We start from the raw sequence: 16,727 nt of genomic DNA on the forward strand, positions 1-16,727 counted from the left end.
AAAAAGAAACAAAAGAAAATTAGGATAACATGGCAGTGATCCAGGTTTTTTAGTGCTTTTTATAGAATAACTCATGTCTAATTTTTCTCAACCTAGACTACTGGGGCAAAAAGGAGTTAAGAGATTCTGAAAAAGAGTAAATTCATATAACCACCCCACCCTAAAATCAGTTACTATCAAAATCATTCTCTTCTATAATTTTGAAGGAACATCTTTTTACCTGGATCCTGAGAGACCAAATAACAAACTTCATTCACAGCCTTAAGGTAATCTGAAAAATCCATCATTCCATTAACTATAAGAATGATTGAGAAACAGAAAGAAAAAAACTGCATTAGCAAACTTATCAGCAAACTCACTAAGAATATAAAAGGGCAAACTAAAAATGTAACTAGAATTAACTGATATTAGAATACTATAGTCTATACTACAAAAGCAGTCAAGGTTAACATTAAATATAGAATGTAAAAAGAAAACTTACCAGAAAATATTTACATATCATAATTATGTAGTAAATAGTGCTGCAGCAATAATAAGAATGATATATAGACTAGAACTGGAGATATTATACTTCTGTTTGCTCAAGGCTCTAATTTTTATATTTGTAATTAGGTGCAAAAAATACATGCAACATGCCAATTTTATATACACAGTGGTTTTATCTTAAAAGGATAGGACTGATTTCATCATGTTCTAGAAAACTCCTCTATACCTGTGGTTTGGGGGTAGATTATGGATCTTGTTGAGATTCTAATGAAAGCTTTGCCTAACACCATTCCACCTTTCTCTCTCTGTGCCTTTCCCTCTCTCTCTCTCATCACACACACACACACACACACACACACACAATGCATTAAAACAAATGTACACAATATTGCACAATATTAAAGTAATCCTTACCCCCAAAAAAGTCTCATTTTTCATGCAAAAAGTAATGGCTATTTCTTAAAAGAATAATATCTGAATTGTACAAATGAAAATTTCAGTAAGAATTTTTGTCTGGCTTGAATGAGAAGTTGAAATTATGTAGTGGGTTTTTGAATGATATTGCACAGGTCATCTCTGATAGCAACTAGAGCTGAAAATCCAGACTTACAAATTGTGCCAAACCACAGAATCAGGGTTCTTAAATCTCATTTTCTAGACAAGCATAGATCTGTGTTAAGGAACTTCTGAATTTTTCAAAATTCTTCAAGTTAAATATCTATGAAGTTATTTTCCTCTGTCTTTAAGTAAATGAGGCCAACTTTGAAAGGATTTACATCAATGTTATCTATGTCCAGAAGAAAATTATTATAAATCCACATTTCAATTTAATGTCATCTGAGCAAAGTAACCTTTAGAACACTTCAGTGCTTCCAGTGGTCTGCAGGGTTCTACCTGCAGAGAAGTTGACAAGGCTTGGTTGTTCTCATTTCCAAACAACAGAAGCACTTTCTCCAATTTTGGAAAATTCATTAAGTTGTCTGCCTCAAAAATTCTTTTTCAGTGTAACAACTTGAAAGCGGTTTCTCCTTTCCTTCAAAAACAATAAAATGTCTGCACAAATTTCAGTCAACTACTTTGACTTGTTTTCTGACTTCTATGTGACACTAGGTTAAGCAAAACTTTAGATAAAACATCAAGAGTACAATCCACGAATAAAAAAAAATTGTAGACTAGATTTCATCAAAAGTATGAACTTATGGCTCACTTTGGCAGCACATATACTAAAAATTGGAACGTTACAGAGAAGATTAGCATGGCCCCTGCGCAAGGATGACACGCAAATTTGTGAAACATTCCATATTAAAAAAAAAAGTATGGACTTATGCTCTTCAAAAAACATTTTAAAAGAATGAAAAGACAAGCCATACACTAGAAGAAAATATGTGCTAATCACATGTCCAATAAAGGACTTGTATTCAGAATATATAAAGAACTTTCAAAATGTAATAATAAGGACACAAAAAAATTTTTAATGGGAAGGAGATAAGCAGATAGCAAATAAGCACATGAAAATGTTTAGCATCATTTGATCATTCAGGAAATGCAAATTAAAATCACAGTGTGAGATAATACCATACATCTGTTAGAATGACTACAATTTTTAAAGGCTGACCAATTTCAGGATTGGCAAGAATGAGGAGCAACTGGAACTCTCATATATTGCTTATGGCAATGTAAAATGTTTCAACAGCTAGTGGGAACCTGCTGTAAAGCACAGGAAGCTCAGCTCAGTGCTCTGTGATGAGCTAGATGGGTGGGATGGGGGAGGGGGTGGGAGGGAGGTCCAAGAGGGAGGGGATATATGTATACATATAGCTGATTCACTTCATTGTACAGCAGAAACTAACACAGCATTGTAAAGCAATTATACTACAATAAAAAAAAAATAAATAAATAATGGTTCAACCACTTTGCAAACACAGTTTAATAGTTTCTTATATATGACCCAATTATCTACCACTGGGTATTTACCCAAGACAAATGAAAGCATATGACCACACAGAGACATACAAATGAATCTTATGCCAGCTTTATCTGTAATAGCCAAAAACTGGAAACTATCCAAATGTCCATCAATTAGTGAATGGATAAACAAATTATGGCACAGTCATATAATGGAATACTATTCAGCAATAAAAAGAAATTAACTTTTGATATACACAAAAGCATGGGTGAATCTCAATATAATTAGCTGAGTGAAAGAAAGCAGACCAAAAAAAAAAAAAAAGAGTACTTACTGCATGATCCCATTTATATAAAATTCTATACAATTCAAACTAATCTATGTGACAGAGTAGATTAGTGTTTGCTTGGGAGTGGTGAGGGGCATTGTGGAGAGGGAGTAGGACTTACAAAGGGGTATGAGAGGTATTGAGGCTTCACAAGTTTATACATATGTCAAAATTTATCAAATTGTACACTTTAAATCTGTGCAGCTTATTGTTATGTCAATTTTACCTCAATAATGTTATAAAATATGCAAATAATTTTAAAATCCATTGGTACAGCCATTATAGAAAACGGTATAGAGGTTCCTCAAAAAATTAAAAATAGAATTATGGTATCATCCAGCAATTCCACTTCTGGGTATATATCCAAAGGAAATAAAAGCATGATTTTAAAGAGATATCTGCACTATCATGTTCATTGCAGAATTATTCACAACAGCCAAGATATGGAAAGAACCTAAGTGCCTGTTGATGGATAAATTAATAAAGAAAATGTGATAAAATACACACACACACACACACACACACAAACATACATATACAATGGAATATTATTCAGTCATTAAAAAAAGGGAAATTCTGCCATTTGCAACAACATGGATGAATCTGGAGGACAATACACTAAGTGAAATAAGCCGGACACAGAAAGAAATATACTGTATGATCTCACTTATATGTAGAATGTAAAAAACTTAAACTGATAAAATCAGAGAGTAGAATGATGGTTGCCAGGGTCTAGGGGTTGGTGGAAATGGGGAGACATTGGTCAAAGCATACAGACTTTAGATATCAGATGAACAAGTTCTAGGAATCTAATGTACAACATGGTGATTATAATTAATAATAATGTGCTGTATACTTGAAATTTGCTAAGAAAGTGAATCTTAAGTGTTCTCACCACAAAAAAGAAGGGGGGAAGATATGAGGTGATGTATGTGTTATTTAGCTTGATTGTGGTAATCAGTTCACAATGCATACATATATCAGATCATGTTGTAACCTTAAATATATAGTTTCTATTTGTCAATTATATCTCAATAAAGCTAGAAAAAAGAGCATTTAACATAAACCATTTTCCTATGGATATGTGCATATTCTTTGACCCAGCTTTTTCATTTCTAAAACACTATCCTATAGAAATATTTACACAAATGTGCAAAAATTGATGTGCAAGGATGTTCTTTGTAGCACTATTTGTAATAGCAAAAATTTTAAAGGTAACTTCACCGGTAATCAATATGAGACCAATTTAAAATATATATATTACATATGTGTATATATATCAATATATTATATATATAAAACCAAAGGACATGAAGGATACCCAACAAATTATCAACAGTGTTTACCACTAGGGATTACAGAGAAAGACTGGGGTGAATAAATAATTTTCATTTTGTAATTTATGAACTTCTATAACCTTAAAATACTAAATTTTAAGAAAAAGCTTCTTTATAGGACATGTTCTATGTTCAGTTATTAAACTTTTTCTTGTATTTACATTTATTATCAAGACATTCAATGTACAATAATTGTACATTATTCTCAATGTAACAATTAATGAATAAAAGTTTAAACTAACATATGTCATCTAAAATTGGTTGTATGAAGCTACAGTAATCAAGACAGTATGGTACTGGCACAAAAACAGAAATATAGATCAATGGAACAGGAGAGAAAGCCCAGAGATAAACCCAGGCACATATGGTCACCTTATCTTTGACAAAGGAGGCAAGAATATACAATGGAGAAAAGACAGTCTCTTCAATAAGTGGTGCTGGGAAAACTGGACAGCTACATGTAAAAGAATGAAATTAGAACACTCCCTAGCACCATACACAAAAATAAACTCAAAATGGATGAAAGACCTAAATGTAAGACCAGACACTATAAAACTCTTAGAGGAAAACATAGGCAGAACACTCTATGACATAAATCACTGCAAGATCCTTTTTGACCCACCTCCTAGAGTAATGGAAATAAAACCAAAAATAAACAAATAAGACCTAATGAAACTTAAAAGCTTTTGCACAGCAAAGGAAACCATAAACAAGACGAAAAAGACAACCCTCAGAATGGGAGAAAATATTTGCAAACGAAGCAACTGACAAAGCATTAATCTCCAAAATATACAAGCAGCTCATGCAGCTCAATATCAAAAAAACAAACAACCCAATCCAAAAATGGGCAGAAGACCTAAATAGACATTTCTCCAAAGAAGACATACAGATTGCCAACAAACACATGAAAAGATGCTCAACATCACTAATCATTAGAGAAATGCAAATCAAAACCACAATGAGGTATCACCTCACACCGGTCAGAATGGTCATTATCAAAAAATCTACAAACAATAAATGCTGGAGAGGGTGTGGAGAAAAGGGAACCCTCTTGCACTGTTGGTGGGTAAGTAAATGGATACAGCTACTATGGAGAACAGTAAGGAGGTTCCTTAAAAAACTAAAAATAGAACTACCATATGATCCAGCAATCCCACTACTGGGCATATACCCTGAGAAAACCATAATTCAAAAAGATACATGTACCACAATGTTCATTGCAGCACTATTTACCATAGCCAGGACATGGAAGCAAACTAAATGTCCATTGACAGATGAATGGATGAAGATGTGGCACATATATACAATGGAATATTACTCAGCCATAAAAAGGAACAAAATTAAGTTATTTGTAATGAGGTGGATGGACCTAGAGTCTGTCATACCGAGGGAAGTAAGTCAGAAAGAGAAAAACAAATACCGTATGCTAAGGCACATATATGGAAACTAAAAAAATGGTACTGATGAACCTAGTGGCAGGACAGGAATAAAGACGCAGACGTAGAGAATGGACTTGAGGACACAGAGGGGGAAGGGGAAGCTGGGACGAAGTGAGAGAGTAGCATTGACATATATACACTATCAAATGTAAAATGGATGGCTAGTGGGAAGCAGCTGCATAGCACAGGGACATCAGCTTGATGCTATGTGACAACCTAGAGGGGTTGGGTAGGGAGGGTGGGAGGGAGGCTCAAGAGGGAGGGGATATGGGGATATATATATATACATATAGCTGATTTACTTTGTTGTACAGCAGAAACTAATACAACATTGTAAAGCAATTATACTCCAATAGATATTTTTTAAAAAAAAATAAATAAAATTGGTTGTATGGCTTTGGAGTAGACTCTTCTCCTTTCTATCCCTCACTTTCCTCAACAGTAAATCCAAGTGATTAGAAGAAACAATATCTAAAGTCTTGAGTATATAAAATTCTAAAGATTTATTGTTTTGAATTTCAAATAACGGTATAAAAGCCTTAAAAAGTTCCCATTTTTTGACCCAGCAATTTCAACGTTAGTTATCTATCTTTGTCTGATGAGAGAAAAAGAGAGAACACTGTTTATAATAGCAAAAATATTAGAAGTAACCTATATTTACACAGGTTATTTGTTACATGTTATTTTTTAAACAATGTTTTTTAATTTGTTTTTTAATCAGTTCCATAGAATAACTCATAGCCATTTAAAAAGGCAGTGTGTATCTATATTTATTTACACAAAGAGTTGACTACCATATAATATTAATAGAAAAAGGTAACAAAACTATCCATGTGAATCCATATATGCTTTTTTTAAATTATGTGTTCATGCATGTGTATACACCACAGTTATAAACGCATATACACATATACACACACTTACATGTATATGTTTGGAAAAATCCTAGAAAAAAATATATGTATATATTATATATGTATATATAAATACCAAAGTTTGGCTCTGGGTAGTGGGATTACACATGATTTTGACTTTCTCCTTTATATTTTTCTGTGCTTTCAGAGAATAAAGTTATTTCCACTTTGGAGAATTACTTTGATATAAATCTCCAAAATATCATTTGTCAAGAAAATTAATCTGTAGATAAATAAACATGTCAGGAAAAAACAGAGTTTCTTCTTAAGCTTTCTAAAAGTTAGGATTATATTTATTAATTTATTTTTAACCCTCAGAAATCTGTCATATCATAGATGCTCAAAAATGTTGGGGTGACTTAGATAAAGGGACAGATGGATGGATGCATGCACACTAGTGCTACTTGTCAATTACTACTAGATTGTTCAGTAATATTTTATTGGTGGTCCATTTTGACTTCTAGAATTTTCCACCTACAAGTTTTCTTTTTTTAAAAAATAAATTTATTTATTTATTTATTTATTTTTGGCTGTGTTGGGTCTTTGTTGCTGTGCATGGGCTTTCTGTAGTTGCGGTGAGCGGGGGCTACTCTTTGTTGCGGTGTGCGGGCTTCTCATTGTCGTGGCTTCTCTTGTGGAGCACGGGCTCTAGGCATGCAGGCTTCAGTAGTTGTGGCACGTGGGCTCAGCAGTTGTGGCTCATGGGCTCTAGAGCACAGGCTCAGTAGTTGTGGTGCACGGGCTTAGTTGCTCCACACATGTGGGATCTCCCCAGGCCAGGGCTCGAACCCGTGTCCCTTGCATTGGCAGGCAAATTCTTAACCACTGCGCCACCAGGGAAGCCCCAAGTTTTCTTTTTAATTTTAAGTTTATCGGAGTACAGTTGATTTACAATGTTGTTAGTTTCAGGTATACAGAAAAGTGATTCAGTTATACATATACACATATTCATTCTTTTTAGATTCTTTTCTTTTATAGGTTGTCACAGAATATTGAGTAGAGCTCCCTGTGCTATACAGTATGTCCTTGTTGGTTATCTATCTATCTTACATACAGTAATGTGTGTATGTTCATCCCAAGTTCCTGATTTATCCCTCTCCCACCACCACGTTTCCCCTTTTATAACCATAAGTTTGTTTTCAATATCTGTAAGTCTGTTTCTGTTCTGTAAATAAGTTCATTTGTATCATTTTTAAATTAGATTCCACATGAGTGATATCACATGGTATTTGTCTTTGTCTGATTTACTTCACTTAGTATAATAATCTCTAGGTTCATCCATGTTGCCTCAAATGGCATTATTTCATTCTCTTTTATGGCTGAGTAGTATTCCATTGTATATATGTACCACATCTTCTTTATCCATTCATCTGTCGATGGACATTTAGGTTGCTTACATGTCTTGGCTATTGTAAATAGTGTTGCAGTGAACATTGGGGTGCATGTTTCTTTTCGGATTATGGTTTTCTCTGGTTATATGCCCAGGAGTGGAATTGCTGGATCATATGGTAGTTCTATTTTTAGTTTTTTAAAGAACCTCCATACTGTTCTCCATAGTGGTTGTACCAATTTACATTCCCACCAACAGTATAGGAAGGTTCCCTTTCCTCCACACTCTCTCCAGCATTTATTGTTTGTGGACTTTTTAAAAAATATATTTATTTATTTACTTATTTAGGCTTCGCTGGGTCTTAGTTGCGGCACGTGGGATCTTCACTGAGGCGTGCAGACTTCCCGGTTGCGGCATGTGAACTCTTAGTTGCGGCACGTGGGATCTTCACTGAGGCATGCTGACTTCCCGGTTGCGGCATGCGAACTCTTAGTTGTGGCATGCACGCGGGATCTAGTTCCCTAACCAGGTATCGAACCTGGGCCCCCTGCATTGGTAGCGCAGAGTCTTACCCACTGGACCACCAGGGAAGTCCCTATTGTTTGTGGACTTTTTGATGTTGACCATTCTGACTGGTGTGAGGTGATACTTCATTATAGTTTTGATTTACATTTCTCTGATAATTAGTGATGTTGAGCATCTTTTCATATGCTTTTAGGCCATCCTACAAGGTTTTTAAAATAATGATAAATCCACATCTTATATTTATTCAATTTCTGACCCCTCCTTCAACTTATTAATATCATTTTTTAATAGATCTTTATTGGAGTATAATTGCTTCACAATACTGCATTAGTTTCTGTTGTACACCAAAGTGAATCAGCCATATGCATACATATGTCCCCATATCCCCTCCCTCTTGAGCCTCCCTCCCACCCTCCCTATCCCACCCCTCTAGGTCATTGCAAAGCACGGAGCTGATCTCCCTGTGCTATGCTGCTGCTTCCCACTAGCTAACTTCCCACTAGCTAACTATTTTACACTCGGTAGTGTAGATATGTCGATGCTACTCTCACTTCGCCCCAGCTTCTCCCTCCCACCCCGTGTCCTCAAGTCCATTCTCTATGTCTACATTTTTACTCCTAGAGTCTGTCATACAGAGTGAAGTAAGTCAGAAAGAGAAAAACATATCATTTTTATTCTAAATTTGTCTCCCCTTTTTAACAGGCTTGGAATGGTCTGTAAATCTAATGTGTTCTCTATTATTTATTTACCTCTATTATTTACCTCTTTGATTAAAGTAACAAACACTGCAAAAAATATATATTTTTCTAGGTACTTAAAATATCATTATTAGGGTTTTTATTTACATTTCCTTGGACACTAGTGATGTTGAACATATTTCTATATAATTATTGGCTATATGTGTTATATTTTATGTGAAACACTAGTCCATTTGTCTTGCCCACTTTTCTATTCCATTATTTGTTATTGATTTGTATGAATTCTTTACACATTCTGAAAACTAATCCTTTGTCAATTGTGTGAATTGCAAATATCTCCAAGTTTGTAACATGTCTTTACTTTTAGGTGTCTTTAGATAAATAAACACTCTTAATTTTAATATAAATACATCAAATACATTAATTTCAAATTTTTTTTTGCCTTAAGAAAGTTTCCCTATCCCATACCATTTCATACTAAGGCAATCAGCAAAAATTAAAACTCTAAAAATACCAAATGTTGATGACAGCATGTCATAATCCAATCTGGTAATCAATCAATCCAGTTACATGTACCTGAGGCCCAATTTTTTAATATCATTATTGTAAACACGCAAAGATGTTTTTATAGCATTTTAAAGCTTAGCTTTTCTATCATTTGTAATTAATCTGACCAACATATAACTTATGTCCATGATTGTAGACCCTTAAACTAATACTGAAAACATAAAAACTTACCATCAATATCAATAGTCTTCAGTGCCTTTCTCATTTCTGAGTCACTTATAGAGATATTCAAGATGCGATGGATCATTGGCAGATCATTCACATAAATCTTACCACCTCGAATTTTACTGAAAATTTTACAGGTTTTCTGAAGTGCTGAACACACATAACAAAACAGTTAATTAATTCAAGGGAATAATTACCCTTATTCCCCCCACTCCCTCCCAAGGGGCGGGGGGAACAATCACTAAAAGAAGAAAGAGGAGCAAATATTAGTGCTCCAATTCTTTGCTTTAACATCAGTCTTGTTACTTATTTAGGTATGTCTGGAGCCAGTGACCTCTAAGGCTACGAGTTTCTAAAGAACTCTCAGAAACTATCAGAAAACTCATGCAAGGCTCACATACGCAAAGGCTTCCACAACTTTTTGCTCCCTTATCACTTGTGTGTATCTCAATCAAAGCTCTTGGTATTCTGATTGTTTGCACGTCAATAACCCTCACTAAACTGTCAGCTCATAGAGGGCAAGATTTTTCATTCTTCAAGTTCCAGCATCTAGTTCAGAATAGATTCTTAAAAAATGTCTGTTGAACTAAATTGAGTTCAAGTCACCTTGTTTTCAGAAAAACAGGCAATAGATGACAGTGATAAATACCAGAGAAAGACTAAAAAATTGATAATAATGACTTTAATAATAGGAGTTTTACTAGAGTATTGGAGGTGGAAACCATATTTCAGTGAAGTAGGAAGTAAATAAATAGAGTAATTAATGAAAACAGCTCTTTCAAGAAGCTTCACTGAAAGAGTATAAAGCTGAGCATAGTCCCTGAGGAAGCAGAAGAAATTCAAATTGAAGAAAAGAGAAGTGACAGGATTGGTCTTGTGAAAGGGATCGTTTCCAATGAGACAACAGGAAAGGATGTGGATGTTGTTTATAGGCAGGGAGCTCAGGAAGATTCTGCCAAACAGCCTTTATTAACTCTATGAAAAAGCAATGTCGTCTCTTAAGAGTTGAAGGACTAGGTGATAGGACTGAGGATTTGAGGAGAGTAAAGAAGGTTTGAAATAGGCACAAGAAGAAACAGGAGAGGGATCTGATCTAAACATAAAGGGAATGCCAACTGGTGCTAACAGCAGCTGAGGTTGGAAATCATATACTCACAGGGCACCAAATGAGGAGGTCAATGAAATAAAATTGTAAATAAAAAGAATTGCAAGTATAAGAGATTGTGAACAAGAGAACAAGACATTAAAGTCTGAGATTTCAACATTATGACAAGGTTCAAATTGCAGACATCAGGGTTGGTGAGAGAAACAGAGGTAAAATTACTGGTTTTAAAAAGGGTACGTCTAGAGTATTATACGAGTCATCCACTTGGACACTAAAGATGCCTGATATGTGGCCCTGCCTGTCCAGAAAGCCTGACCGGAATACCTGGGAAGCTGCTTGGGGCCAGCTCTAATGCTCCGTCTAGGCAAGGGAGCAAATTCACAGCACCATTCAATGCTGAGTGTAGCTCCTGATTCTGCCTGACCAGAAAGCCTGGCCAAAACACCTGAGAAGCTATGTAGCCTAGCAATCCTTGAACGGAGCGTCTGGCAGGCAGAGCTGATCATCCTCAGAGCAAAGTCAGTGCCCCACTCGGCCAGGGAACTTCGGGCACAGGTCAGCTTGAGTCACAACCACAAACAGAAAGTCTTTCCAGCCTTGGAGCTGGTTCTCCTGCTCTATCCAGGGAAAGGAAGCAATTCATAGCCCCATCCACTGCTGAGTGTAGCTTCTGGCCCTGCCTGACCAGGAAGCCTGGCCTGAGCACCTGGGAAATGGCTTGGCCCAGCAGTACTTGAGCAGATAGCCCAGCCAGTGGGTCTGCCTGTTTGCAGAAACGAGCTAGCAACTCCATCTGGCCAAGGTGCACAGATCTGCCTGATTAGCTACCCAAACAAGAGTATTGTCAGCCTTGGGGCCTTTTCTACTGAATATAGCCTCCAATCCTACCAACTAGGAAACCTAACCAGAGCTCCTGGGAATCTCAGTAGCCCATCCTGCAGCCCCTATTACTGTGGCACTTGAGCAGAAAACCCAACCAGCATCTCTGCATCTGCAGAGCCAAGATGGTGGCCCTGTCTGTCCAGGGAGCTTAGTGCAGAGGTCTGTCTGATTTGATTCCCAAACAAATACCCTTGCCAGCCCTGGGGCCTATTCTGCAGCTCCAACCAGGCAGGGAAGGCAATTTATAGCTCCGCCTAAAATTGAATAAAGCCTCCAGTGCAATCTGACCAAGAAACCTAAGCAGAACTCCGGAGAATCTGTATACCCCATCTTGCAACTCCAATTACAATGGCACTTGAACGGAGAATCCAGCCAGTGGCCCTACCTCTCTGCAGAGTTAGGATGGTGGATCATCAGGCCAGGAAACTTGGTGTATAGTTCTGCCTAATTTGATACCCAAACAAACCTTGCAGGTCTTAGGGCCTATACGGTGCCCTGCCTAGGCAGGGAAACTAATTCATAGTCCCACCCACTGCTGAACACAGCCTTCAGCCTGCCCAACGAGGGGACTTAACCAGAGCACACAGGGAGCTGCACAGTCCATCCTACAGCCCTCCTTACAGTGGCATTTCAACAGATAGCACAGCCCAGGGCTTTCCCTGTCTGCAGAGCAAAACTGGGGCATCTGGCCAGGAAATTCAGTGCACAGTCTAGCCTGATTTGAATCCCCAAACAATAAGCAGTGCATGCCTTGGGACCAGTTCTACTGCCCTTCAAAGCTGGGAAGTTAATTCATAGCCCCACCTACTGCTGAGTATAGTACCCAGTCCAGACTGTCTAGGAAGACTGACCAGAGAACCCAGGCAACCACAGAACCTATTCTACAGCCTCACTTAGGGAACAAAGCCAGCAGTCCTAGCCAACTGTTCTCAACCAGTGACACCCCCTCCCCAATCTTAAGAGTATGGGCAGTGGCCTAGCCCCCAAATAGACTCTGATAGCAAGAACCACCTTCCCATGGACATTACCAGTTAACACATACAGAAACTAAGCTGACTAGTGAAAAACTCTCTCTGCCAAAGCAAACCAATAATGTCTGGAAAAGGAGGTCACTTACTCAAATGCACAGAGGCCAACATAAAGAATCGAGGATAATGAAAAATGAGGTAAACATGACACCACCAACAGAAACTAATAGTTTCAATAACTGACCCTAAAGAAATGGAGATCTATTAACTGTCAGCCAAAGAATTCAGAAGAATCCTCTTAAAGAAATTTAATGAACTGCAAGAACACACAAACAACTAAACAAAATTAGAAAAACAATACATGAACAAAACAAGAAGTTCAACAAAGATATAGAAAACACCAAAAACAAACAAACAAACAACCAAAAACCAGAAATCCTAGAACTGAAAAATACAATGGCTGAACTGGAAAATTCAATAGAGAGCTTTGAAAGCAGACTCAACCATGCAGAAGAAAGAATCAGTGACCTAGAAGAAAGGACATTTAAAATTAGCCAGGCAGGGCTTCCCTGGTGGCACAGTGGTTGAGAATCCACCTGCCAATGCAGGGGACACAGTTTCAATCCCTGGTCTGGGAAGATCCCACATGCCACAGAGCAACTAAGCCTGTGCGCCACAACTACTGAGCCTGTGCTCTAGAGCCCATGAGCCACAACTACTGAGCCCGCGTGCTGCAACTACTGAAGCCCATGCGCCTAGAGCCCGTGCTCCGCAGCGAGAGAAGCCACCGCACAATGAGAAGCCCGCACACCACAACAAAGAGTAGCCCCCACTCTCCACAACTAGAGAAAACCTGCGCACAGCAACAAAGACCCAACACGGCCAAAAATAAATAAATAAAATAAACAAATTTATTAAAAAAATAAAAAATAAAATTAGCCAGGCAGAGAAGTTTTAAAAAAGAGAGGAAAAAAGAGTAAAGAAAACCTATGGAAGTTATAGGAAATAATCAAAAGAAACAATATCTGCATTACAGGAATTCCAGAAAGAGAAGAGAAAGAGAAAGGAACAGAAAGTATATTTAAAGCGATAATGGCTGAAAACATCCCAAACCTGGGAGAGAAATGGACATTCAGATCCACAAGCCCGAAAGGATCCCGAAATAGGTTGAACCCAAATAAGGCCACAGCAAGACACTTTATAATTGTCAAAAATCAAAAACAAAGAAAGAATTTTGAAAGCAGCAAGAGAAAAGAGACAAGAGAATCCCATAAAACCATAGGCAGATTATTCAACAGAAACTTTTCAGACCAGGAGAGAATGTGACAATATATTCAAAATATTGACAGAAATAAAAACTGTCAAGCAAGAATTCTATACCCAGGAAACCTGTACTTCAGAGAGGCATAAGAATTGGAAAGAAAGAATTTAAACTTTCTTTGAGAACATAGGCAAAACATTCTCTGACATAAATCATAGCAATGTTTTCTTAGGTCAGTCTCTCAAGGCAATAGAAATAAAAGCAAAAGTAAACAAATGGGACCTAAACAACCTTACAAGCTTTTGCACAGCAAAGGAAACCATAAACAAAACAAAAAGACAACCTATGGACTGGGAGAAAATATTTGCAAATGATGCAACCAACAAGGGCTTAATTTCCAAAATATACAAACAGCTCATACAGCTCAATAACAAAAAAACAAACAACCCAATCAAAAAATGGGAAGAAGACATAAATAGACATTTCCCCAAAGACGTACAGATGGCCAATGAGCACATGAAAAGCTGCTCAACATCACTAATTATTAGAGAAACGCAAATCAAGACTACAATGAGGTGTCACCTCACAGCGGGCAGAATGGCCATCATTAAAAAGTCTAAAAATAACAAATGCTGGAGAAGATGTGGAGAAAGGGAACCTTCCTACACTGTTGGTAGGAATGTAAATTGGTGCAGTCACTATGGAAAACAGAATAGCAGTTCCTTCAAAAACTAAAAATAGAGTTACCATATGATCCAGCAATCCCACTCCTGGGCATACATCCAGGAAAACTCTAATTCAAAAAGATACATGCACCCCAATGTTCATAGCAGCACTATTTACAATAGCCAAGACATGGAAGCAACCTAAATGTCCATCAAAAGATGAATGGATAAAGAAGATGTGGTATATACATACATACACACACACACACACACACACACACACACACACAATGGAATACTACTCAGCCATAAAAAAAGAATTAAATAATGCTATTTGCAGCAACATGGATGGACCTAGAGATTATCATACTAAGTGAAGTAAGCAGAGAAAGACAAATATCATATGATATCACTTATATGTGTAATCCAAAATATGATACAAATGAACTTATCTACATAACAGAAACAGACTCACAGAAGTAGAAAACAAACTTATGGTTACCAAAGGGGAAAGGAGCAGGGGAAGGGGTTTGGCATTAGCAGGTAAAAACTACTATATATAAAATAGACAAACAACAAGGTCCTAATGTATATAGCACAGGGAACTATATTTAATATCCTGTAATAAACCATAATGGAAAAGAATATAAAAAAGAATATATTGTATATATAACTGAATCATTTTGCTATACACCAGAAACTAACACAACATTGTAAATCAACTATACTTCAATAAAAAAAAAAATGGTCTCTTTGCAGATGATATGATTTTAAAACTCTAAAGACTCCATCAAAAAACTGTTAGATCTAATCAATGAATTCTGTAAAGTATCAGGATACAAAATTAACATACAAAAGTCAGTAGCATTTCTATACAATACAACAAATTACCTGAAAAAGAAATAAAGAAAGCACTCCCACTTACAATAGCATCAAACTGATAATGTACTTAGGAATAAATTTAACCAAGGAGTTGAAAGACCTCTATACTGAAAACTACAAAACATGGATTAAAAAAAAAATCAAAGAAGATACAAAGTATCCCATGTCCATAGATTAGAATAACTAATATTGTTAAAAGGTCCACACTACCCAAAGCCATCTATAGATTCAGTGCAATCCTTATCAAGATTCTAATGACATTTTTCACAGAAATAGAAAAAAATTTTTAATCCATATGTAACCATGAAAGACTCCAAATAGCCAAAGAAATCCTAAGAAAGAACAACAAAGCTGGAGGCATGGCATTTCTTGTTTTCAAACTATATTACAAAGATATAGTAATCAGAACAGTATGGTACTGGCAATAACAACACATACAGACCAGTGGAAAAGAATTGAGAGACCAGAAATAAACACATGTATATAGTCAACAAATATTTGGAAAGGAAGCCAAGAATAATCATGGAAAAACGAGTCTCTTCAATAAATGTTGATGGGAAAATTGGATATTCACATGTAATAGAATGAAATGAGACCCCTATCTTACACCACTCACAAAAACTAACTCGAATACAGTAGTCTGTGGCTATTGAGTTCTGTCTTTTAATTGGTGCATTTAGACCTTTGATGATCAAAATGATTATTGATATAGTTGAATTAATATCTATCTTATTTGTTGATGTTTTCTATTTGTTGCCCTTGTTCTTTGTTCTTATTTGTCTTTCACTCTTTTTCTGCCTTTCCAAGGATATGGTAATGCTCATACCCATTTTGACTAATAAATGAGCTACTAATACCAATACAATAAAACAAACAAACAAAACTAACTCGAAATGGATTAAAGGCTTAAATGTAAGACCAGAAACCATAAAACTTGTAGAAGAAAACATAGGAAAAAAGATCCTTGATGTGGGTCTTGGCAATGATTTTTTTCTCTATTACACCTAAAACATAAGCAACAAACATCAAACTAAAATGTTTCTGCAGAGCAAACGAAACAATCAACAAAAAGAAAAGATAAACTATGGAATGAGAAAAAATTTGCAAATCATTAACCTGATAAGGGATTAATATCCAAAATATATAAAGAACTCATACAACTCAATAGCAAAAAAATAATAATAAAATAAAATAACCCAGTTTAAAAAATGGGCAAAGGACCTGAATAGACATTTTTCCAAAGAAGACATATGAATGATCAACAGGTAC

General features: G+C 36.3%; 1 protein-coding gene and 2 non-coding genes across 3 annotated transcripts in view; 1 reads left to right on the top strand and 2 right to left on the bottom strand.

Moving 5' to 3' along the window:
- The window catches only part of EFCAB13 (EF-hand calcium binding domain 13), a 101,072-nt gene that overhangs the window by 59,164 nt on the left and 25,181 nt on the right, over nucleotides 1-16,727 (bottom strand). Inside the window, 1 exon segment of the mRNA XM_059908443.1 lies at nucleotides 9,702-9,845. Coding sequence (XP_059764426.1) covers nucleotides 9,702-9,845 — 144 coding nt within the window.
- On the top strand, nucleotides 1,688-1,793 carry LOC132356310 (U6 spliceosomal RNA). The gene has a single exon (XR_009499827.1). It is a non-coding gene; the product is annotated as a U6 spliceosomal RNA (small nuclear RNA).
- TRNAG-ACC (transfer RNA glycine (anticodon ACC)) lies at nucleotides 8,258-8,330 on the bottom strand. Its single transcript has one exon. It is a non-coding gene; the product is annotated as a tRNA-Gly (tRNA).

The sequence above is a fragment of the Balaenoptera ricei genome, chromosome 20 (genome assembly GCF_028023285.1).
Source record: "Balaenoptera ricei isolate mBalRic1 chromosome 20, mBalRic1.hap2, whole genome shotgun sequence".
NCBI lineage: Eukaryota > Metazoa > Chordata > Mammalia > Artiodactyla > Balaenopteridae > Balaenoptera > Balaenoptera ricei.